At 40.1% G+C, this 25011-nt stretch overlaps 2 protein-coding genes across 3 annotated transcripts in view; one reads left to right on the top strand and one right to left on the bottom strand.

Moving 5' to 3' along the window:
• The window catches only part of Siae (sialic acid acetylesterase), a 35014-nt gene extending 30270 nt beyond the window's left edge, over window positions 1-4744 (bottom strand). The window contains exons 1-2 of one of the 2 annotated variants that reach the window (XM_027411830.2): window positions 4591-4744; window positions 742-903 (exon numbers count right to left, since the gene is read on the bottom strand). In XM_027411830.2, coding sequence (XP_027267631.1) covers window positions 742-903; window positions 4591-4660 — 232 coding nt within the window. In that variant the 5' untranslated portion in view covers window positions 4661-4744. Of the gene's footprint in view, window positions 1-741; window positions 904-4515 lie in introns of both variants that reach the window. The other variant, XM_027411829.2, reaches the window with a different exon arrangement.
• A 35-nt stretch (window positions 4745-4779) lies between these two features.
• Window positions 4780-16953, top strand: Spa17 (sperm autoantigenic protein 17). Its single transcript, XM_027411831.2, has 5 exons — window positions 4780-4930; window positions 6478-6658; window positions 11789-11859; window positions 13402-13479; window positions 16639-16953. Exons 2-5 carry the CDS (start codon window positions 6505-6507, stop codon window positions 16783-16785), a joined length of 450 nt encoding a protein of 149 aa, XP_027267632.1. The 5' UTR covers window positions 4780-4930; window positions 6478-6504; the 3' UTR covers window positions 16786-16953.
• The last annotated feature ends 8058 nt before the right edge of the window (window positions 16954-25011 follow it).

Raw genomic sequence — 25011 nt, 5'->3', positions numbered from 1 at the left:
AAAACACAGTCACTGAGATATTTGATAATATGCCCAAATTATATACCCAGAAATGACAGTCAGAACCAGAACCCAGATGGTGAATTCCAGAGATAGTTATTTACTAGATCTCCAATTTTACTTTTTCTTAATGTTAAGACTTTTTTAAAAAAAAAATTGTGCATGCATGCGTGCGTGTGTCGATGTGCACCGTGTATATGCAGGTGTATATGCAGGTGCCCACAGTAACCAGAAGAGGGCATCAGATCTCCCAGAACTGGAGGTTACAAGGAGTTACAGTGTTACTGCTGGAAACTGAACCCAGGTCCTCTGAAGGAACAGCAAAAGCTCTTACCCACTGAGCAATCTCTCTTGAATCCAGAATGATTGCCTCTCTGGCATGAATAATTCATCCCAAATATCATCTTATGTTGCAGCTTTCCCATAGCAACCAAGCTGAGGGAGATGTCTCTCTTCCATATCTCATAGAACTCCACACATAATTTATCAATGTTCATCAAACTTCTGCATAATTTGTTCTGTTCAACAAGGTCCTTAGCAAAAGGGACTTTGAACCTTATTACCATTTGTGGTATCTTTGGTGCCTACACACATAGTAAATACTCAAATAACGTTTATGGATGGATGGATGGATGGATGGATGGATGGACAGCCTGAGCAGGAGCTATAAGCATTTATTTTCAAATAATCCAGCAGGTGGCAGAAGAAGACAATAACTGAACAGAGAATGGGCTGCCTTACCTTTCACAGTGGTCACTTTCTTCTTGAAGGTGTTCTGACCTTGGCACAAGGTCACTGTCACTGTGGCTCCAGGTGTACCAAAGCCCCAGATCACCGCCCCTGAAGGCTCCTTCTGCAGCACCATGTAATTATCAATATATGAGCCAAATCGAAAATCAATACCTAAAATTGTTGGCAAACACTTAGGAGAATATCTGGTAAAACAGGAAGTAGCACACAGTCCCTATACAAAAGAATATGAGTCTACTCAAGCCTTGTAATCTTCCAAAACTGGATCTGGTTACTCTTAACTAGATAGCAACATAATAAGAACAGTTTCCAACAATATGCATCACAGCAAAACATGATCATTAAGGTAAACTTAGGACCCAGGGAGCAACCAACATACATACTCTCCTTCCCTCCCCTTCATAGTTCTTGGTCAACCCCACACCCCCACACCCCCAACCCCCACACCCCACACCCCACACCCCCACACCCCCACACCCCCACACCCCCACACCCCACACCCCCACACCCCCACACCCTTGCTCTAAAACTTGGCTCTAGCACTTAACTTTTCTTCCTCAAATCACTGTGAGGTCCATGTACCTCACAGATGGTGTTTATAAGAAAAACAAACCACTTCCTTCCCCAACTCTCCATCACTGTGCCCACTCCTCGTAGCTAGGAGGGAATAGAAGAGCAATGCCTATCTCCAACACAATTTCTCTAATGCCGTGCCCATCTTTCTCTCCTCCTTTCCATCCTACCACTGCCAAATCCCTTTAAATCATTTCTCTTAGTGCTTACTGTTGTTATTTTGTCATTGTTTGGTTGGGAATTTTGGGGGGTTTTGTTTGTTTTTGATGACCCTGTATATCATGCTTATGACCCTGACAAGTCTCCCTTCCTGGTAAGTTCAGATAAATTCAGGATACAAAAATAAGATCATGGAGAGACAGAAGGTTAAAATCTCAGTGAAAAGGTCTTGTCACCATTTCGCAGGCAAAGGAAAGAGGAGACATACTTGCATACTGAATTCTGTACTAAGAGTCACTAACAAGACTGAATAAGAATTCACTTTAACGAGATCATTTCTATTTTTAACTCATAGCCTATATTGAAGTACTTTTTAAATAACAAGCATTGATCCACATGATCCCAGTGAGCTCGCAGAAATTTAACTAGGAAAATCATAAAACTTAAACCCCAATTTGTCTCAACAGGAAAGATTTTTAAAAATCTTCCAAATAAAATAATTTACAAAATTAAGAGTTTTTTTTAAAAAATAAAAGTGGTAAGCCAGGAAGGAGAATTAGAATTCACAAGCTGACATTTTCCTCCCTGGAAGCTACAAAAGATGGCAGGCCCCTTAGGCTATAGTTAACAGGGCAGTAGAGCTAATGGGGGTCTCCTCACAAGCTTGGTGGCCCATTTTTACTGCAGACTAGTCCCTAAAAATCCTCAGCTCTCTTTTTCTCTCGGGAGTTCATTTGATCATGAAGCCTACATGCCAATCAAAGCTCATCCAGAAGGCTTACCAAGCTCAAGATGAATGTACCATGAGCAAAATACTCTGGGACCACAACATCCCAGAATTGCATAAACAGGTTGGCAGCCTGCTGGGGGAATCGGGAGGCACATGTGTGGGAGGGCCCTGTCTTGGGTAGATACAGAACAAAAGCTGAAAAGCAAATGCATAAATAAGAGCCAAGTAGAGAGAAGGCTGGAGTTAGGATTGGAGTGAAGAAAATGTTGCTTACATATTGGAGTATGCAGCCAGTAGTCCATGGGCTGGGAAATGCCTTTTCCAGCCAGTCTGTGTTTGCTAACACACATTTATAGAACCTCTTTGTGAATGGCTTTATGATGAGCAAAAGAATTTTAGAGGTAGAAAATACCTTTGTAATAATAGTATAATTGTGTTACTTACTGATCAAGAAATATAGACACATTACCCATTAAGGGACTAGGACACAAATAGATTAACCAGCTTTTAAGAATAGTTAGAACAGCTGTGAATTCAGCAAATATCTCTTTATTGATACCTACTGTGTGCCAGGCACTATTTTGCACATTGAGGCTATAACAGTGGAGAGAAAATACTACCCATAATAGATAAAAAATTCTGCTGCCAGGGATTTTACAATCTACTAGGCACTTATGCATGTGACAGAGTGCTTAAGATACTAGAGACAGTATTTTCTTTGGGAAAGAAACTGGGAAGGTAGTTTATGACAGAAGTGGAATCCATAGCATCTAATCCCAAGGGTATTATAATTTTCCCTTTTTGCTTCAGCTAGATTGTGATGATAATGCAAAGAAAAATGATATACTCTATCCTCATCAAGCTCACACTCTAAGCTGAGCAGTGAAACACATGGAGCAATGGACAGAAAAGAACCGCATTCTCAAAAAACCAGGCATATTCAAATAGGAATTTTTTAAGGTGTTGGATTTCTCCCTTCATTTGGGAATTGAAATGGAAAATAAGAATGAGTGCTGTGGGGAAGAAGAAATCATTACAAGTAGACTAACAAAAATTTTAGGATAGTGGTGACTTCTGATGGGAACCCAACAGATGTACTAATGAGGAGTACACTGGCAGTATCAATAAAAACACAGTGTTGTAGTTCTCAAACAGGGTGGTGAGTTCATAGGTACTTCCATTGTTAAATGTAACTTTTTATTACATTATAAGCATGAGCAAAAGGAGAGTGTTAATGGGAAATTGTTGTTAAGGTATTCAAGGAAGAAGAAAGGGAGAGAAATCTGCAGCATGAATGAATGTCAAGTATTAATGAAGCTCATGCAATATTACCCAAAGGAAATAAAACAATGATATTAAATTTGACAGGCCTTAAGAGAAAAACTAAGAAAAAGGTAGCTCTACTGTCTTTACCTTCTCCCCATCTTCTACAATAGATTCCAAAGAGCATGAGAGGGATGAGAAATGGGGAATGACCACTGGCTTTGAAACTCTGAAAACGCATTGATGGGCTGACTGGGTCTGTCGGGTGCTTGAACAGAACACAATCATGTCATTCCTTCTCGCCTCGACCTTCATTTCTTTTATTTACTGTGGAGAACTCTTGGCATTCTACCACTCAGCTATAATCCCAACCCCCCAAATTTCATTTATTGCCAATCTTTGAGGTTCACCCTTTCAGTGATCCAAAGAAGAAAAAGGGTGGGCAGATCCTACATTATCACTTTACTTTGAATGAACAGATTCCTATCTTCTGGTAGCTCCTTGCTGTGGGACAATATCCAGCCCGGGTTAGTCATATGACAAGCTCTGGCCTGCAGAACGAACGGCCAGTGTAAGTTTGCCCGGTACTCAGTGTGACGAGCCTTAGCCCTCCACCAGTCTCTCTAAACTGCACCAAAATTCAGAGCTGAACCTTAAATTATTCTGAGCTAGTGAGGGGGCTGAATTTCTTAGCCCTAATAACCACTTAAACTAGTAAAATTTAATTCCCTCAAGGCACCCATCCGGATAGAAGCCCTCCCCAAGGGCACCACTGAGGGGGCAGGTGCTGAAGTATTTTGGATGACTCAGTCACCTGTTTCCAAATATTATCTAACTAGCTTCGCCCCCTTCTCTCGGAGCTCTCCTGAAGGCTTCGGTCTGGGCACATTGGAGCCTCCCTAACTTGAAAAGCCGAAGTCTCCCTCTGCCCCCTATGCTGCCAATGAAGGGCAGTGGGTGGGGATAAAGGCAACAGACACCCAACAGTACCTACACGCCAGGCCTAGGTGGGAAAAGAACGGTTCTGACTCACACCAGACCTTGAGAGGGAACGAGGGCCAAGATCCTGTAGGAGATCTGAAAGGCCAGGGTCCCGAAGAACAGTGTCACCTCACCTGCACTTCTGCTGGCTCGAACGATTATGAGCAGCAGCAGCAGGCCAAACACAGACCCCAGGGAAACCATACTTGCGGAAATCCGTGTCCTCGCGCTAGACTCTGGAAGTGGCCCTAGGCAAGGGCGGGGGCGTGATCTCTGTGTGGTGGGCGGGGACTGGGCGGGGCCACATAGCGGGTCCCACCCTCGAGCCTTCAGTAGACGAAACTATCCGCCGCTCAGCACTAGGCTCTTCCTTCTCCTTCCCGGCCGCCGTAGTTTAAACAAAAAAAAAACGGTTACCCAGCAACGAGATAAAACAACTGGAACCATCCGCACCAGCTTGAAGAGAAAGAAGAGGTGAGGCAGTTTCCCCCATTCCCCCTCTAACGTGGAGGCTTCGCCTTTTCCGTCGTGTGCCTTTGTCTCTCCGCATCCCCGACACTCCCGCGACTCCTAAAGCAGATAGGGAGCCGGGAAAGCCCTTTCTTGGCGAATCTGGAACGTTAGGTCTTCGACGTTGACCTGTCTTCCCCTCTACCGCCCGCACTCCCTCGCCCAGTTGAGGGCTTTCACAACCCAGGAAGATTCGATAGTTAATCTCCTGTTTCTGCCAAAAGAGAAAGAAAGACTCTCCACAAGTCAGGCCTCGTTAAACCTCCAGTCCTCCAGCCTAGACCCCCCTCAGAGCCCCTTCGTGCCCCTCAGGGTACCAAGCCCAATCGCGAAGCAGCCCTTACCCAGTGATCCAGCCCTTGAGTTACAAAATAGAAGGACCGACAAAGGCAGAGAATAAGACTCCCCAAACTTCAAAGGCTGGCTTCCAAAACCACGACCTCTTTCTCAGCCCCATCCCAGAATACAGGCCGTGCTGCAGAAGTGGGGCTGGAAAAAAAAGTGAAATATTATTCAACAAATTATAATAATTTCTAGAACCAAGACTAGTTTTTTTGTTGTTGTTGGGTTTCGTTTGATTTTTGGTTGTTTGTTTTTTGTTTTTTCGAGACAAGGTTTCTTTGTATAGCCCTGGATGTCCTGGGACTTGCCCTGTAAACCAGGCAGGCCCAGAACTCAGAGATCCACCTGGCTCTGTCTCTGAAATGGTGGGATTAGAGGAATGCTCCATCGCGCCCTCCTGGCCCGTTTGCTTTTTAATTTTAAACTTTAGTTTCTTCTCATCAATGTAAAAAGGCTTATACTGGTTTCTCAACAATCATTGTCTTTTAAATAGTGTGAGCTAGCAAAAACAACCCTCACCTTTAAGGACAAGAAGATGAAGTGCTTAATATCTAGTGAAAACTGTGGTTCTCTAACTTTAAAAAAAAATGATTTGCCCACATTAGTGGGTCTGCATTTGTAGTACTATAATTCTTTGACCGTGGTGTCACACGCTTTAATCCCAGCACTTGGAAGACAGAAGTAGGTCGATCTCCGAGTTAGAGAACAGATTGGTCTAAATAGTGAGTTCCAGGACAGCCAGGGCTATGTAGCAATACCCTGTCTCAAAAGGAAAAACAAAGCAAAACAAAAACCAATGATTCGTGATAGAATTCAAAACTCTAGGAGAAACGGGTAGACTAGATGGAAATACATTTTTTTTTTTCATGTGTTGAGTGGCATGGGTGCAGAGGTGTAACTCTGGGAACACAGCCTGCCTATGGAAGTTCAGAGGACAGTTTGTGAGAGTCATTTCTCTCCCTCCACAATGTGGGTTACAGGGATCTCATTCCACTCTACCTTTACCTACTGAGATAGATTGCTACCAGGCCTAAATTGTTTTTTAAAGTCCAAAATATGTATGTCTGAGAAATCATTTGAATTGTGATTGTTAGTTGGTTTTTCATAACTATGATTATATAATTTAAATTAGACACATTAAAATTAGATACTTTTTACTGAATCTTCAGGTACCATAGGCCACTCTTTCCAAGGAGATGTCGATTCCTTTCTCCAACACCCACTACCGAATTCCACAAGGATTTGGAAATCTTCTTGAAGGGCTGACACGGGAGATTCTGAGGGAGCAACCGGACAATATACCAGCTTTTGCCGCAGCATATTTTGAAAACCTTCTAGAAAAAAGAGAGAGTAAGCTCTTTTAAAAAAAATAGGAATTTTTAAATAAACTAAGCATTTTGTTATGGTAAAACTTACGATTGAGGAATATACCTGACTTCAGCCTGTGACCTCCACACATATACAAACACCAGTCCACACACCCGAAATACACACACACACACACACACACACACACACACACACACACACACACACACAGGAACACAACATTCAAAAAAGAAAACAATAACAACAACAAAATTTAAGATCGTGTTCATTGTCCAGAAAGCCTTTATGGGGCAAGTGGTTTCAAATACAGTTCTTGCTGTTTGAAACAGTATTGCCAGTTCACTCCCCAAGCCAGGCACATGCCTTTAATCCCAGCACTTGAGAGGCAAAGACAAGCAGATCTCTGTGCGTTCAAGGTCAGCCTGGTCTACAGAGTGAGTTCCAGTACAGCCAGGACTACACAGAGAAACCCTGTCTCAAAAAACAAACAAAAAACCAGGTCACTCCCCAGGCCACTCACTGTATTTCTCATGTACATGGTGTGGAAGGAGGAAGACCTGTTCTTATGTATCCCTGCTAGCTGATTGCCTGTTCTTCCCGAAAGGATAATTTGCAGTTTTCTTTAAATCTTGAGTCTTCTCATTTGAAAGTATTATAAGTGTTATAAAAATAATTCAGCACTCCTTAGATTAAATAGATTGGTTTTTGCTGCAGTATATGAAACTGTTCTTCAACGAAGCCACAGAAACAAACTGCTTTGGCAAGTGAATTGCCAGCTGGGGAAGGTAATTTACATTCTGTATATTCTCCAGGTCCTATCCTACAGAGACTAAGGTTCATGCTAATAGTAACTATTTGATTTCAAGCCAAAGTGAAGTTCCTATACTTTCTTTCATAAATACAATTTCCAAATCCCAGCCTTGAAGATTGATGATTATGAGGATCTGGCCCAGTGGTCAAGAGGGGAGTGATTACACCTTTCTACTGAAAACCTATTCTTGCCTGCAACAATCATGTTACATAAGTTTTGTTATCATTACTTTGGGCAAAAGAGACTAGAAATAGCCCCAAGCAAACAGGCATTCCTTTGTAAATCATTTTATTGAGGTAGGAAACCCACATCAAGGCTGGAATCAAAACAACTCGGTACACACTGATCAGTTCCACCCCCTGTCCCTTAGGATCCTGCCTTTGAAGAACTCAAAATTTCACCCATTTCCTGACTCCTGTTCGTCTGTCCCATATCTAGTCAGGGTGAATATTTGCTGCACAGTCTACAACATTATCGGGGAAAGGCTATTAAGATCGTTTGATAAGAGTACTAGTTTTGTAAACATGAATTTTATTATTACAACATTAATTTTGCAAACTCATGGATTAAAATCCTATGGTCATTTGTTTAATTTTAGAACTCAGGAACATACCATTAAAAAAATATTTGAGTCATTGTTACCAGGTCACAGTAATAAAAACAATAGATGACTAACGGCCTCAGAATACTAGCTGTCTGATAAACAAATGACTAAAACCATTTGAAAAAAATTTAACCACCACACCCACTTCCACCTATGTCAACTTCACGTGAATTCCCAACTGATACCTAAAATTAGCCTTCCCAAGCAAAGACAAAATAAATCATTGTGGATTTCTAGCCTGGGTCTCCCATACTGCAAAATTTCCCTTGTCACCATTTTTCACAGGTAGTATTAATCTTCATTTTTTGTGATGGAAATCATGATAATATACAATGTAAATGGTGTCTCAAATCAGTAGGAGAATATGGATTTGTTAAATTATACTAAAATAAAAATGGAAAAACAAAATAGCATCAATTCTTTATATTATACATCCATATAAATATAATTGACTCCAAATTTAAATATGAAAAAAGAAATCATATAGATGCTAAAAGAAAATATAATTCATCACTTAAGAAAACATCTTGCTTGCTAAGTTGCCTCCTTTGTTTCAAACCCAAATGCAACAAGGGAACAGATTGATAGAATTGACAACATAAAAAGAAAACTTGTATGTGGCAAAGCACCATGAAGAAAACAAAAACACAAATAAGAAACTGAGAAAAAAAATGCTTGCAATTTATATCCCAGGAAGTTAATAAACCTAATAAAGAGCTTGTAAAAATGTGTTCTAACACATTTATACCAACAACCAGTTCACACAAAGGTAAACACAAATAGCCCTTAACATGAAAATTTTGTAAAACTGGCCCATAGTAACAATTCAAATCATAATTTCACTCAACTGGAGATAAAGAGATGGTTTGGGGGTAAAGAGCACTTACTGCTCTTCCAGAGGACCCAAGTTCAGATAGCAGTACCCACTCCTGGCAGCTCACATCCGCCTGTAACTACAGTTCCAGGGACCCTGACTTCCTCTTTGTTTCCATAGACACACACAAACAAATACACATAAAGAAAAATAGAAGAAATAACACTCATCTACCAACAACCACACCTGCATCATGTAGTTAGACAGGCAAGAGTTTGACAGTATGGTTTGTAGATATGGCTAAAAGAAATACCCATTCCTACTAGAGATGTAAAATAAAACCTAAAGGAAAGAAATTCTGCAATATCTGCCAAAATTCCATATTTATTTAACTTGCAGCCCAGAAGTTCCACCTCTATGCTCTTCATTATAGCATTATTTGTAAAAACAACCCAAATATTCGTTGTGTGTCTGTGTGTGTGTGTGTGTGTGTGTGTGTGTGTGTGTGTGTGTGTGTATGTGTATGTGTATGTGCGCGAGTGCGTGCGTGCATGCATGGTGTTTTAATTTTTGTACTAGCCCAACAACAAGGCAAATAAATCAGTCTTTAACTAATCCCTCTAAAATTGTGAACCAAAATGTACCTTTTCTCTTTTAAGTTGATCTATCACAAATATTGGCGACAGTGATGAAAGATGACCAATATATAGAGATATTCTGGAAACTTTGTAACTGTATATTAAAGAATAAATCAAGTAAACATGCTAGTGTTATTGGGAATAAAATTTGGAGCGCAAGAAAAATTAATTTTATAGTTTAATAAAAACCCTGTAATCTTGGACTTGAATTTAGAAATCCCAATTTGATCTTTTCTCTTTTAAAATGGTAGCAGCTCAGAGAGTGAAGGCACCTGGTGAAAAGCCGGAAGACCAAAGGTCAGTTCCAAGACTCTCATGGTGGAAGGGCAGCACAGACTCCTGAAATTTGTCATGTGACTTCCAACCATGTGCTATAGCATGCTCATGCCCATACATGTATAGAGACATGCACTCACAAACTCACACATTCACGCACTATTTTACAATGTACTTTTTGGTTTTTCGAGACAGGGTTTCTCCGTATTGTTTTGGAGGCTTTCCTGGAACTTGCTCTGGAGACCAGGCTGGCCTCGAACTCAGAGATCTGCCTGCCTCTGCCTCCTGAGTGCTGGAATTAAAGGTGTGCGCCACCAATGCCTGGCTACAATGTACATTTTAATGGAAGTAGTTTCTGGCTCCATACATTTAGAAACCTCAAAATCATGACTAACCAAATGTTAGTGGACATATATTCCCTATATCATCATCTCTGAATACCATTTCCCATGAACCAGTCTTGCAGTGAGTTCCATACACATGGGATAAATAATGTAAGTAAGACTGGGCTGACCATCTTTCTATCCTAGGAAACATGCTCCTCTTGATTTCTAGGTGGCACCTGAATAAGCCACCACTGACCAAATATTGGACAAAGAGAGAATCAAGAAAAATAATAAAACTCCACGGACCAGAATTCACCCAGGTTACTAAAGATTTGTGAGCTCATAATGCTAAAATCAGACACAGGACTCATTATTAGGCCACCTAGGAAGGTTCTGAGAGCCAGCTGGTTATTCTGAAAGCTGGTAAAGGAGTCAAACCTGTAACCTTCATCTTTTGTGAAAGCTGTATTTGTGAAAGGGTAACCAAATGGTTGGCTGTTTTCTTTCTTGAGTCCACCTCAATATAAGTACTGATTAATTTAGAACATTATCATTTTGTAACCCTAAATAAGCTAAGGACCAATCATCAGGAGCCCATAAAATTTATTTAAAAGCTAGAGAGAGCAGGATATGACTTATCTTCTGAGATTAAGTAGCACTACCAATGAGTATTTTTGCCAAAACAATCAAACCTAAATCAGATGAAGCCTGCAAATCGAACTACCAGTCTACAGGGAATTCAAGGGCAAGTGACCCTGTTAAAATCCCCCATGGAGACAGTCAGAAATATCTGCACTGGAAAATTCCAAAGGAAAACTGGCCCAATTTCATTAACAAACAAATTGCACAGAAAAATAAGGGGGTGGTGGATTTTCTACTCAAATTCTTTAAAAGACATATAATAAAAGGCATTGTGTGTCCATTCTGAGGCTCTGATATGACCAAGCTAAATAAGCATATTAGACAGTGGGGACAGTTTTGGATTATTGGCTAGTTACAGGATGATTGTAAAAAATTGTTAATATTTTAGATGTGATAATGGTACATGCATATATTTTAAGGACTATTTTAGAGGTACAAATTTAAATATCTGTAGATTAAATTAATATGGTGTTTGAGGTTGGCCTGAAAATAACCAGAAGAAAATGTATAGATAAAATGATAAACCATGATTTGATGACTGTAACCTCTAGGTGATACGCACATGGGCTTGTTAAGAGCATCCTACTTTTGGAGTTTGAAATTCTTCATGATGGAAAATTAAATTATCTTTGGATGGAAATGCTTCTTGTTTGTGTTAATTGTCTACATAGTGTGTCTGATTTGAAAACCCTCCGTTTTTCACTTTTCCAGTCTCCCTGACTCCTTACCATATTTCAAATGCTTTTATGCAGTTGCTAATGTATGTTTTAGGTATCTATTTATTTAAAATATTGACATTTGTTCTTTCTTTCCCATTTCCTTATGAGTAAATATCCCCTAAAGGCTCATTCAGTATTAAACTAGTCATTATATATTTGATAATTATTTGTCCCTGCAGCACTGGAATGTTCAATGTCAGTAAGATGTTTCAACTGTCAGTAAAGAACCTATGATTTGAAATAAGAATCTTGTGTTCCTGTATTGTTCTTGATTTACTGTAATGAACACAAAATAAGCATAAAACTATTTTTGTTATTTAGAAACCAGCTTTGATCCAGCAGAATGGGGGGCTAAGCTAGAGGACCGCTTCTATAACAACCATGCATTCAAGGTATAGTCCTATGAATCTACCAGATGTGACTATATTTTTCTATCCATAAAAGAAATTGTTATTGTCTCTCCAATTTTTGAGAAGTGTGTCAAGCATTACTAAAAAGTTAACAGAACTTCTTTATAATGAGAAATCTTCTAAACTATCTGAATTGAGTACTGATAAATTTAAAGATGACCAACAGGAGAAGGAGCTTGATCATTACACAATTTCTCCCATCTCTTATTCTTTAAACATTATTGAACATCACAAGTCATTAATTATATCTTATAAAATAAAACACTACTAGTCCAACTTCTTCATTTCCGTGTTACAAAAAGACTAAAGACTAATTTGATATATATATATATATATATATATATATATATATATATATATGCCTTTAATCTCGGGACTTGAGGCAGAGGCAGGCAGATTTCTGAGTTCTAAGCCAGCCTGGTGTACAGAGCAAGTTCCAGGACAACTAGGGCTACATAAAGAAATCCTGTCTCAAAACAGCAATAGCAACAATAACAAAAAAAGACAATAAATTAAATTTTTTTAGAGTACTACTCTAGACAATTGGGAAAATGCCATTTTCTCAGATGTAGACTCAAGAGACATTGATAATGTCCAGGCTTTAGTGTTCTCCAGTAGATTTGGAGACTGTTTTTGTAGAAGCTGTTAATTTGCACTCAAAAGTGAATTTCTATCCATTTACACCTGCATGTATGAGGCTGTTCCTTTTATTTCTAGTTTTACCAGATTGTCTGCAGCACTCATGTGTTTTTGGGTTGTTTGCTTTTTATTGAAATCAAAGAGATAATGTTGAAAACGTTATGTCCTTGTGTCACATAGAAATTCAAGGTGTTTCTTTTACTTTGGGTTTTCAGGGTTTTGTATTATTTATGTATCCTCAATTTTCGGTTTTATGTGTTAAAAATTCTCTTCTTGAAGGCAAGCTAGCAATGCCTCTTTTGTAGAGGAATGGACTAGTTATGTCAGAACAAACTGAGCTGGCTCAGTCTTTGTACATATATCTTTTTCCAAAGTGAAACTCACTTCCTCCATTTCATATATTATTGTATATTAATTGCATAAAGTAATGGTTGACATTTTCATGCATGAGCATAATGTGCTTTGATCATATTCATCCTCTGTTACCATCTCTTCCCAAATCCCCTTCTCTTCTGTAATATTGACTTAGTTTTTAATTTATAATTGTCTATAAAAGTCAACCTGGCTTCATACTAAGGAATACAATGACTTTAGTTTTATTGCTATTGTAGAAACTACAAATTTTTTTATACTGTCCTCAAGATTTATTACCAAACTTTCAGTGTGAGACAGTGGTTTATCCCTTGAGTTTTCATTCACTTCCTTTTTTTCCCAAGACAAATTCTTGTAAAAAAAAAAAAAACAAAAAAAACAAAACAAACAACTAATGTATCTTTAATTCCCCATGCATCTCAATACCGTTCCTTCCAGTTACCCTTATGCAGCATGGTCCAGAGTTTGCTATCTTCAAAACAGTGCCTATGTGGCCCTCTCTTTTCTTTATAGGACCCAGAACAAACTGAGAAATGTGAACAAGAAATGGCCAAATCATCTGGGAGAGAAGAAACACCAGTTACGGCCTTCGTATGTAGTATTTTTCATTTACTTTTGTATTCCTACACACACAATGTTATTACTACGTTTAAAGTTGTGCACAAAATACATATCAACATATCAGTTATTATTGAAATTAGAACCCTGCTTTCTAGATGGTTAACGTCAGTGATAAACTGGCAGATTATTTTCATAAACCCATTCTTGCCTTTAAACATCTAGATCAGAAAATCTTTCCGTGGGAAAGAGGCAGGCAGATGAACTTGGAACCTCCTCTCATCTTTCATATAAATATTCTCCTTTGGGAGTTTTTTACTACTTTTTGCTGTTGCCACCACACAAAGGCAAAGGTTAGAAATAACTAAAGGAAAACAATTACATACCACCAAATAAAATGGCCTTACACAGTTTCCTGCAAGGTCTTCTATAGAAATGCTTGCCTGCCTTGATATTCTACATCCAAGCCACACACAAATAGGAAAATCCATCCTCAAAGATATTAACAATCTCTATTCAGTGGTGTGCTAAAGCCATTACTTGGAGATAATTGTGTACAAAGCAACAAACATCATTTTGATAACTTAAAATCAGCCATCTAAGCATATTGAGACTAAGGTAAACACTACAAACCAGAGCTTTGGTGGTATTTAGGAGGGAAATATTGTGTGGTTCTATTATTTCTCTGTAGAGCCAGTTAAACATTTACCACAACATCACTGCCTGTATTCTTCATAGTCCAAACTAAGAAAAACCAGGCTTTCCCTAGTGGTGGTGGCAGCAGCACATGCCTTTAATCCCAGCATTTGGGAGGCAGATTCCTGTGAGTTTAAGGCCAGCCTGCTCTACAGAGCTAGTTCTAGGACAGCCAAGGCTACACAAAGTAACCCTGTCTCAAAAAAAAGAAGGAAAGAGAGAGAGAGAGAGAGAGAGAGAGAGAGAGAGAGAGGGAGGGATGAAGGAAGGAAGGAAGGAAGGAAGGAAGGAAGGAAGGAAGGAAGGAAGGAAGGAAGGAAGGCAAACCTGGTTTTGTGTAAAAGAATTCATTCTGTACAATGTCAGAGTTCAAACCTTTGAGTTCCTTTTCATGTCCTAGTATCTCAGCAATATTGATGCCTAAAATGAACATACCCTACTGAGATACATTCTTTCCTTACATTATTCAATTATTCTAGAATAATACTGATACAGCCCAATTAGTCTAACAATGGCATCAGATGTAATAGGAATTCAGAGATATAGAAAAATGGAAACATTTCCTCATTTCTCTTATAGATGCTCTTTTATAAGCTGTTACAAGTTTGTGTTACAGTTCCATTGATTTTTAACTTAAGAGTAATTCACTTGCCCATATTAGAGAATCATCTCACAGAATTTTATGCCAGTCTATTTGCATTTAAAGTTTAAGAGCTAAACTTAACTCGCTGTAATGGAGGGGATTGAACATCTCAAAGGTCAGTCAATTGTTGACTGAATGACTAAATCTCTGGTGAGTGATATCAGTACAATGGAACATAGTGGCCATGTCCCTCCCATTAAAACTGAGCAAAATTACATACGAAATAATAGCAAAGAAGAGAACCCAGATGTGTTGGTTCCATGGGGAAAGTAGCTGTAGAGCACTCCAATTAGTATGGTCTTGTTTAAAAATGAAAAACAAATGTGTCTCATGTAAATGGACTCATACATAGAGAAATTTTGGAAGAATGTATAAATATACACAAATACACATAGAGACACACAACCTACAAAAATGGTTACTTTTTTAAAATCATTTTTTATTTGAATTAGAAACAAGATTGTTTTACATGACAATCCCAGTTCCCTTCTCCCTCCCGTCCTCCCCTAACACCCCCCAACTAAAACCCTACTTATCACATACCCTTTCTTCTATTCTTCCCTTGGCTCAACCTTTCTGCTCCCTCATGACCTCTTCATCCTTCCTCTTCTCCCCTTCTCATTCTCGTAGCTCCCTCCCCCCTCTTCCTGTGCTCTCAATTTGCTCAGGGGATCTTGATCCTTTCCCCTTCTCCAGGGGACCATGTATGTCTCTCTTAGGGTCCTCCTTGTTTACTAGCATCTCTGGCAGTGTGGATTGTAGGCTGGTAATCCTTTACTCTATGTCTAAAATCCACATATGAGTGAGTAGATATCATGTTTGTCTTTTTGTGATTGGGTTACCTTGCTCAGAATGGTTTCTTCTAGTTCCATCCATTTTCCTGCAAATTTCAAGATTCCATTGTTTTTTTTTTTTTTTTTTCTGCTGAGTAGTACTCCATTGTGTAAATGTACCACATTTTCTCTATCCATTCTTCAGTTGAGGGGCATCTAGGCTGCTTCCAGTTTCTGGCTATTACAATAGTGCTGCTATGAACATCATTGAACAGATGTCCTTGTATGAATGTGCTTCTTTTGGGTATATGCCTAAGAGTGGAATTGCTGGATCTTGTGGTAGACTCATTCCAATAATGGTTACTTTTTAAGAACAAGAGCTGGGGAAGTGAAAATGTTTCAACAAGTGATAGATTGAGGAGATTTTAATATGTACTTATCATGTTTGTAACTTTAAAAAGGTACATTAAGGGCCATATATTTTTTCAGTTCTACATTTAGGATCCATGAATTTTGCCATCTGTAAATTATACCTGTTTAAAAAAAGAAGAAACTGTATGTCCCTGTTTAGCCAACTGATAAGCCCAATATTAATAAACTGACTTTCTCTTTGATGTTCCACCTCTTAATGTGTGGTTTTAATTGTCTAAACATTTAGAAATTAGAATTAACATTTTTATCCATCTTATAAAATCACAATTATTTCAAAACAGCACATGTACTGATGTTAACATAGACACAGTAGTACTTCAAGGATTCTTTCTTGCTTCCCCACCCTAAACACAATGCTATTTCTCAGGCAACTTTAAATGGGTGCTGTCTGGGAACAAGAGAAAAGAAGTTGGCAATGATCTTGTATTAAGACATATTAAAGAGTGGCAAGCTGAATGCCTGCTCTTTAGGCATTTGGCCTTTGGTACACACATACACACAATGTGATAATGTATAAAATCCCTCCAGGAAGGAACAGCCCTCAAAATGGTTGCATTTGTAAATCAGTTATATCTATACATTCATTTTTGAGGCATCAAAAAGGCAGCATTCTGGAAAAGTCTCTCACTTTGTCTCCTTTCGATGAAGGAGGAGTCTACTGAGGAAGAAAGGGAAAAGGAGGAGTACGCTGCTCTCAAAATCCAATCAGTCTTCCGGGGACATGTGGCCAGAGAAGAGGTAAAGAAAATGAGGTCAGATAAAAGTGCCCAAGCGAAAGGAGAGGAAGACCAGTGAGGACACTGGCTTTACCCCCCAGGAAACATGAAAAAGTAATCAAATCCATCTGTGTTGCGATTGTCATTTTTTTCTCAGTAAGGAGATATGATGTTGTGGAATAACATTTGTTGCTGTTGTGAAAATCTGTCATGAGCATTTGTTTAATAAACATGCCATTGAAACACACCCCTTGAATTTCCCTGGGAGCAGAGTTGTCACTTCTTGTCCCCAGCCTGTGTCTAAACACCTTAAATTCAGCATCTGAACAGTAGTACCTAGGGCTTCAGAGCTTGGGTTATGTGGTCTGATAGCTGGTGAGTAAAGCTGCTCTACCTGACCCCTGGAATCTAAGCTTCATGTTTCTCTTCTGCTGATAACCTCACCTCCTTTGAAGTATAGTCTGCTTTCTGTTTTTTTCTTAGTGATGGTGGTAGTGAACCCCAGGACCTTGACTGAGCTATATACTAAACCCTAATTTTTTTTAATAGTTTGGGTTGTTATAAAGATAAGTAACGACTAGGCCTTCCCCACTGATGTTCAGGTGTCATAATAAGCAATCGTTCCCTGAAAATGTATTGAACATCTTTCACGGGCTGGACTAGTGGTGACTATTTGGTGCATCAACCACACAGCTTATAGTTTTTGTTTTGCTTGGCTTTGTCTTCTTGAGACAGGGCTTGAGTCTGTAACCCTCCCTGAAAGTCTTTTGCTGATTACTATTTACTCCAACCACTAGACACTGATGGCCCTCTAAACCCAAACACAGGGCTCCTTTTTAATATTCACCTGTGCACGTCATCCAGTCACATGACTGCATGACTTCATAAACCTCTGCACATGATTGCCAGACCTTGCTTCCCTCCAGCTCCAACCTCTTATAGCCAACTGCCTACTTAGCATTCCTATTGGGACGTAAGGTTTCTCAAAACGAACTTGCCAAACAACTCCTGATATTGCCACCTCCAGGCTGTAGTTCTCTTGGTGTTTCCCACCTGAGAAAATAGTGACCTATGTAGTCTGGAGAATGATCCATGATAGCTATACTTTCAGTTTGAATAAGTGAGTTTATTAAGTATATAGTATGCCTAACATAAAAGTAAGTTGGGATGGATGATAGAGGATGGATGGGTAGATAGGCAGCCAGGCAGGCACACAGACAGACAGACAGACAGACAGACAGACAGACAGACAGACAGACAGACAGACCCTGAATGCTTAAAACACTTAGCAGAAATCAACTGGTAAAGCCCCATTGAGGCAGTGAGCTAGAGTTCCTGGTAGATAGAATCCTGGGCAAGAGCAGTGTCCCCTCTGGTGAGGCTTCTAAGTGAAATCACAGATAACAACAGATACAAATGACATTATCAAATTGGACATTCACTCTATCCAGCAGAAACCAACTAAAGAAATTGAGACTGTCAATTGGAGTTCCTACCTGGGCTTCCTGTCCATGGATGAGATTTCCCACAGCTGAACTTCTGGATTCTCCCTACATGGTGGGATAAACAGTAAAGAGTAATAATATCTGTTGGAAATACTTTGCCTTCTATCTAGCTGGTTTCAATGGAAAGTTTTTACTCTTGGGCTGTTTTGAGATTCTCTTCTCTCCCTGTCACATAGTTGTGGGGCAGTCCATCCTCAGACAAGTGGCCTAGGAGAGATACTTTTTCTGTCTTATGTTTTTTTTTTTTTTTTTTTGGAGACAGAGACTCACTATGTAGTTCTAGCTGTCCTGGAACTCACTATATAGACCTATATAGACCAGGCTGGCCTCAAACTCACATAGATCCACTTGCCACTGCCTTCAGAGTGCTGGGACTAAAGGCATGCACCACTACACTTCGTTTGAGACAGACATGTCTGAAAATGGAGGGTGAGGCAACCAGCTTCCAGTACCAGCTTCTCATTGAATTCAAACAACACATAACTTACTAATAGAATGTACATTGCAAATGGCCACTCCATTCTTCCGTTTTTCCAGGCCCAAATCTCCAGATTCCTCCTTAACTCATCACTTTCTCTCCCATCAAATATATATGCAGCAAATCTGTGGGGTTTTCTATAAAATACACCCAGAAGCTGAACACATCTCACCACTCCCATTGTAGCACATTGATCCTAGTTCCCATCATCTCTCTTGTGAATTACTTCAGTAGACTTAACATCAAGGCATACCAGTGCCTTTGCTGAAAACCCCAGGCAAGCCCTTCCCATGATGGCCACAGAAGGAATAGCAGGAAGACCACAGGCAAATATTTCAAGTGTTTGCATTTGTCACTTGTTCTTCATCCCATTGACCAAAGAAAGTCATTTGGCCAAATGCAAAGTCAAAAGGATAACCCCTTGCCTACTTGCAGCTTAGCAAAGGACTCTGTATGTAAAACACTATTCTAGTTTAGGGTAGAGAGTAATAGGGACAAATTTAATCTACTGTAGTCTGCTTTCTAAGTTGCAATTACATCCTCCCCACATGCAAAATGTATATACTCTTGATCTTAACCCCCTAAAAGGTCCATGAAATCTGCAAAGTCTAGGAGCCTATGATATCTACCAGGTCCAGGTATGCCTTTTCCTAATACAGAAAACTTTGAATTTAAAAAAAGCAAATAGCAGTCACAATGATGAAATTCTTCTGAGTAATCAGGTTCCTGTGTAAGGTAAAAGGTGAAATACTGTTTCATGAATACACCTGATCTGTCCCCTGTACCTGGATTCTGTGATTTCCTCAGGTATTTGTAAAGGACAGTGGGGTTTCTCAGTCTGCTTCCTGTTTGTAGGAAATCGAGGGGCCAAGGAGCTGTTTATAGCTTACCACGGGTTTTTCTCTTTTTTAGTTGATGTCAATACTTAATTTAAATCACTTCTAAGCTTTATTTTTATTTTGTGTGTATGAGTGTTTTGCCTGCATGTATGTATGTGCACCAACTGTGTGCCTGATGCCTTCGGAGGTCAGAAAAGATGCCCTGAAAATGGAATTACAGATGGTTGTGAGCTGCCATCTAAGTGCTGGAAATGGAACCTGTGTCCTTTGCAAGAGCAGAACTTGCTCTTAACTGCTGAAATGTCTCTCCAGGCCTGGTGGTAATACTTGTGCTAATAAAATTATCTTTAAAATTAGTGAAGTTTCTATGTATTTGACTACCGTCAACTCTATATACTAAAAGCTAGAACATATTTCTTTTTCTTTTAAGATTTTCAAGAATTGAAACCAAATTTCAATAAAGCTCTTGTCTGAAATATCTAACTAATCTCTCTGCTTCTACTCTGTCTTTGAATTCTCCTAAGGAAAAGAAAGAACTTCACACACACACACACACACACACACACAACACACACACACACACACACACAGAGGGAGAGAGAGAGAGAGAGAGAGAGAGAGAGAGAGAGAGAGACTAACTTAATTATGGAGTCTCAGAAGGGTATGCCATCAGTAAGCAGGAGAATCAGGAAATCCAGTCATGTAATTCAGTCAGAATCTGAAGACTGAGGAGAACCAGGTATAATTAGTGTAGTTCAAGGTCAAAGACCTGACATCAGGAAGGTGCCTGTGCTGTAAGTCCTGGAGTTCAAAAGGTCTCAGCCTAGGAGCTCTGGTGTCTGAGGCCAAAAGAAGATGGATTACCCCAGCTGCAGGAAAGAGAATTCACTCTTCCTTTGCACTTATTGAGGCCCTGTGGTGAGGAGAGACCTACCTCCCTTAGTATGCTGATTTAAATGCTGATCACCACTAGAAAACCCCACATGAGCTGTCTGGGCATTCCTTAACCCAGTCAAATTTGTACACAAAATCACCCATACATCCACCCCCAAAACCTCCAGCCCTATGAAATGTCTGTCCCTCTGCTTACATCCTCAATGGCTTCTCATTTCACCAAGAGCACTAACTGAAAGCACCATAATGGTCCACAAAGGCCTTTGCAGATCTTTTTATTCCCAGCACTGGGATCCAGACAACATTGGCATCAGCATCTTCCTCAGACATTCTAGGGATTTTATGTGTGTTGTTCCCTGAATCTCTATGGAATGCTTTTTGCCAGATACTGTCTCAGTTCAGGTCTTTACTCAGGCAAAGAAAGTGAGACCTTCTCTTGGAATAGCTTTAAAAAAATAAATACAAAATAAAAACAAAAAACCCTTTTGACTTCTGTTCTGTCTTAGTTAGGTTTCTACTACTGTGAAAAGATGCCATGACTCCAGCATCTCTTATAAGGAAAACATTTAACTGAGGGGGCTCACTTAACAGTTTCATACCATTATGGCAGGGAGCATAGTGGCATGCAGGCAGACATGGTGCTGAAATAGTAGTTGAGAGTTCTTCATCTTTCAGGCAACAGGAAGTTGACTGAGGCACTGGGCGGCATCCTGAGTATAGGAATCCTCAAAGCCCGCCCCCACAATGGCACAGTTCCTCCAACAAGACCATACCCACTCCAACAAAACCACACCTCCTAATAGTGCCACTCCTTATGAGATGGGGGAGGGGGGTAATTACATTCAAACTACCACACCTTCCTTTCTCAGTTTATCTTGTTGGTTCTAAACATCGTCCAGTATATCTTAGCGAAGCATTAAGAATAAAAGGAAAATATTAAAATAATAGGTGAAGGGTTAATATATAGAAATTTGGGTAGGCTTCCATGATTTTTTCATTCAATAAAAAAAAAGGCTTTTTTTATTTTCTAGGGATTTTTTTAACATTTCTTAAATTTAGAAACAATCATTTTACATATCAATCCCCCTGTTCCCTCTCCCTCCCATCCTCCCATGTCCCCCTGCCAATCCCCCAAACCCACCCCCCTCCAGCTCCCCAAGGATAGTGAGGCCTTCTATGGGGGATACCAAAGTCTGTCACATCATTTGGGGGAGGGCCTAGTCCCTCATCTGTGTATCTAGGCTGAAATAGTATTCCTCCATAGGGAATGGACTCCCAAAGTCCATTTGTGCACTAGGGATAAATACTGGTTCCATTGCCCAGGCCTCCTAACTGGCACCCACATTCAGAGGGTTCAATTCAGTCCGTGCTGTCTGGCTGGGGTCCGTTGAGCTCCCACTTGGTCAGGTCAGCTGTTTCTGTAGGTTTCTCCAGCATGGTCTTGATTCCTTTGCTCATCCCTCCTTCTCTCTACAACTGGAGTCCAGGAGTATGGCTCAGTGCTTAGCTGTGGGTGCCTGCTTCTGCTTCCATCCGCTACTGGATGAAGGCTATCGGATGGCAATTAAGGTAGTCATCAATCTCATTATAGAGGAAGAGCATCGAAGGTAGCCTCTCCACTACTGCCTGGATTCTTAGTTGGGGTCATCTTTGTGGATCTCTGAACATTTCCCTAGTGCCAGATTTCTCTCTAAACCTATACTGGCTCCCTCTATTAAGGTATCTCTTTTCTTACTCTCCTCTATTCCTCCCCTGTCTCAGTCTTCCTGATCCCTCTTGTTCTCCTCCCACCTCCTCCTCTTTCCTGATTTTTTTAATTGTCAGCTTGACACAATCTAGAACCACCTAGGAAGAGAGTCTTAGTAAGGGAACGTATGGATTTTGCTGGCTTTGAGTATGTCTATTGGGGTCTATTGAGTATGTCTTAATTGCACTAATTGATGTAAAACCCATGTCCACTGTAGGCAGGACCATTCTGTGGGTTTGGGTACTGAACTGTATGAGTGGAGAAAATGAGGCTGGGGAGATGGCTTAGAGCACATATTGCTCTTATAGGAGACCTGAATTTAGTTCCTAGCAGCCACATCAGGCAGCTCACAGCCATTACTCCAGCCAGCTCTAGCTCCAGGGAATCCCATGCCCTTTTCTGACCTTTGTAGGCACATGTACTCATGTGCACATTCCAACACAGAGACACACATCTACATGTAATTTAAAAATAAATGTTTTTAAGAGAGCAGAAAATGAGCTGAGTAGTAAGCATGCATGCATCCACCCCTCTGCTGATGACTATGGGTGTCTTGTGACCAGCTGTTTCTGCCACCTTGACTTCCCTGCCATGGTGAACTGCAGCCTGGGACTGTGAGTTGAAATAAACCCTCTCTTCCTTAAGTTACTTTCGGTTGGTATTTTATCACAGCAGCAGAAAGGAAAGTAGGACACCTGCCACATAAATTGTGCTGCTGATGGTACTTGTTAAAGTTGCAAAGACAGGAGAGGCTCAACAAGATTTGGAGTTTTTTAAAAAATGAAAAACCATGTAAAGGGGAGGAACTTAAAATATTTAGAAACATTTTAGTGATTTGAAAGAAAATAGTACCCACAGGCTCATAGGGAGAGGCACTATTAGGAGGTGTGGCCTTGTTGGAGTAGGTGTGGCCTTGTTGGAGGAAGTGTGTCACAGGGGGTGGGCTTTGAGGTTTCAAGTGCACAAGCCAGGCCCAGTGTCACACACCCTTCCTGCTGCCTGTCAATCCAGATATACAATTCTCAGCTTCCTCTCCAGCACCATGTCTGCCTGTGCACTGTCATGCTTTCCACCATGATGAAAATGGACTAAACCTCTAAACTGTAAGCCAGTCCCAATTAAATGTTTTCCTTTATGAGAGTTTCTGTGGTCATGGTGTGTCTTCATAGCAATAAAACCCTAGCTAAGACACACAAAGTGTGATCTGTAGAAAGAAGTTCAAAGGTTGTCAACATGATTCTTTTTAATATTGCTGGCAGTGTACCTGAACAAATGGAGTCACCTTTCCAATGAATAAAATCCAGAATATACTGAAGGGTCCTGTTCTTTTGTAGTGTGATATGGAGCTTAGTCAGTCATTGTATCTCTGATTCAGAAATTAACCAGGATAAGGTCCTAAACTGTTGCTGCCGTTCTGCCTCTGTTCATATTATAGCATGCACTTTTTCTGTCCTAAAGCAAACTGAAAAAAGGTTCTGCTGTAGAATTTCTCTAAGTTAACCCATTAATTTTTGTTTCTCTTTTTTAAAAGACTTAATTTTTAATTTTGTGTATGTATGGGTAAGGGGTATGTGCACATGACTGTAGGTGCCCACAAAGGCTAGAGGCACCCATCAGATCCCCTACATCTGGAGCTATAGACAGTTCTGAAACACCCAACATGAGAGCTGGGAACCCAGCTCTGGCCTTCAGCGAGAGAAGTTCTTGCTCTTACAGGCTAAGTTATCTCTCTAGACACTGTTTTATTTCTTAAAAACAAAATGAGAAGCCAGGCAGTTGGTGGCGCGTGCCTTTAATCCCAGCACTTGGGAGGGAGAGGCAGGCTAATCTCTGTGAGTTCAAAGGCCAGCCTGGTCTACAAGAGTTAGTTCCAGGACAGCCTCCAAAGCCACAAAGAAACCCTGTCTCGAAAAACCGGGAAAAAAAATTGAGATAAACTGGTTATAGTGGCATATGCCTGTATTTCCAGCACTCACAAAGGCTGAAGCAGGCAGATTGTGAATTGGAAGACAGCCTACCGGATTAACTAAAATGGTGTTGAGCAATAATGAGACTGGGTGATAGAAACATGAATTGTTATAACTTCCATTCTTATCTATATACTTCAAATATGTTTCAGGGGAAAAAAAGTGGTAAGAATGCCTTCAAGTCAATAAGAAGAAAAAATAGAAAACTGGGCAAAATAAAAGAACAGAAAAAGAAGACCTAAATCTAGTGAGCATATGGAAAAATGATGTTAAGACTCCCTAGCAAGGAAATATCCATTTAAGCCAGATATAGGGAGGCATGCCTGTAAGCCAATACTGGGGAGGCTCAGGCAGGATGATCAGTAGTTCAAAGTCATCCTTGGCAATATAGTAAGTTCAAGGCCAGACTCAGCTAAATGAAACACAGTCTTACAGTGGCTCAGTGGTTAATAGAACTCCGTGCTCTTGTAAAGGACCCAGATTCAGTTCCCAGCACCCATGTGGCAGCTCACAGTCATTGTAAGTCCATTTTGAGGGCCTCTGATAGCCTCTTCTGACTTCAGTGGACATGGAGCATAAGCATAGTTGATATGCATACAGGCAAACAAAAGATTCACACACATAAAAATAAACTTTTTAAAAAGGAAAGAAACTCACTACCAAAAAAAGGAGGACACGTATCACACCTCCCTTGTGGTATACTTGATAAACTATGCTTCCAAGAAAGAGACAAAGGGAGAAAGGAAAGGGAGAGGTGTAGCTAGACTTTCCTCAGACTGCCAACACCCAAATAATGACACAGAGACTTCTTTTTTTTTTTCTTTAAATCATTTTTATGGATTAGAAACAAGATTGTTTTACATAACAATCCCAGT

This window comes from Cricetulus griseus, chromosome 4 (assembly GCF_003668045.3).
Source record: "Cricetulus griseus strain 17A/GY chromosome 4, alternate assembly CriGri-PICRH-1.0, whole genome shotgun sequence".
Taxonomy (NCBI): Eukaryota; Metazoa; Chordata; class Mammalia; order Rodentia; family Cricetidae; genus Cricetulus; species Cricetulus griseus.
This window is presented reverse-complemented; position numbering and strand designations above follow the sequence as displayed.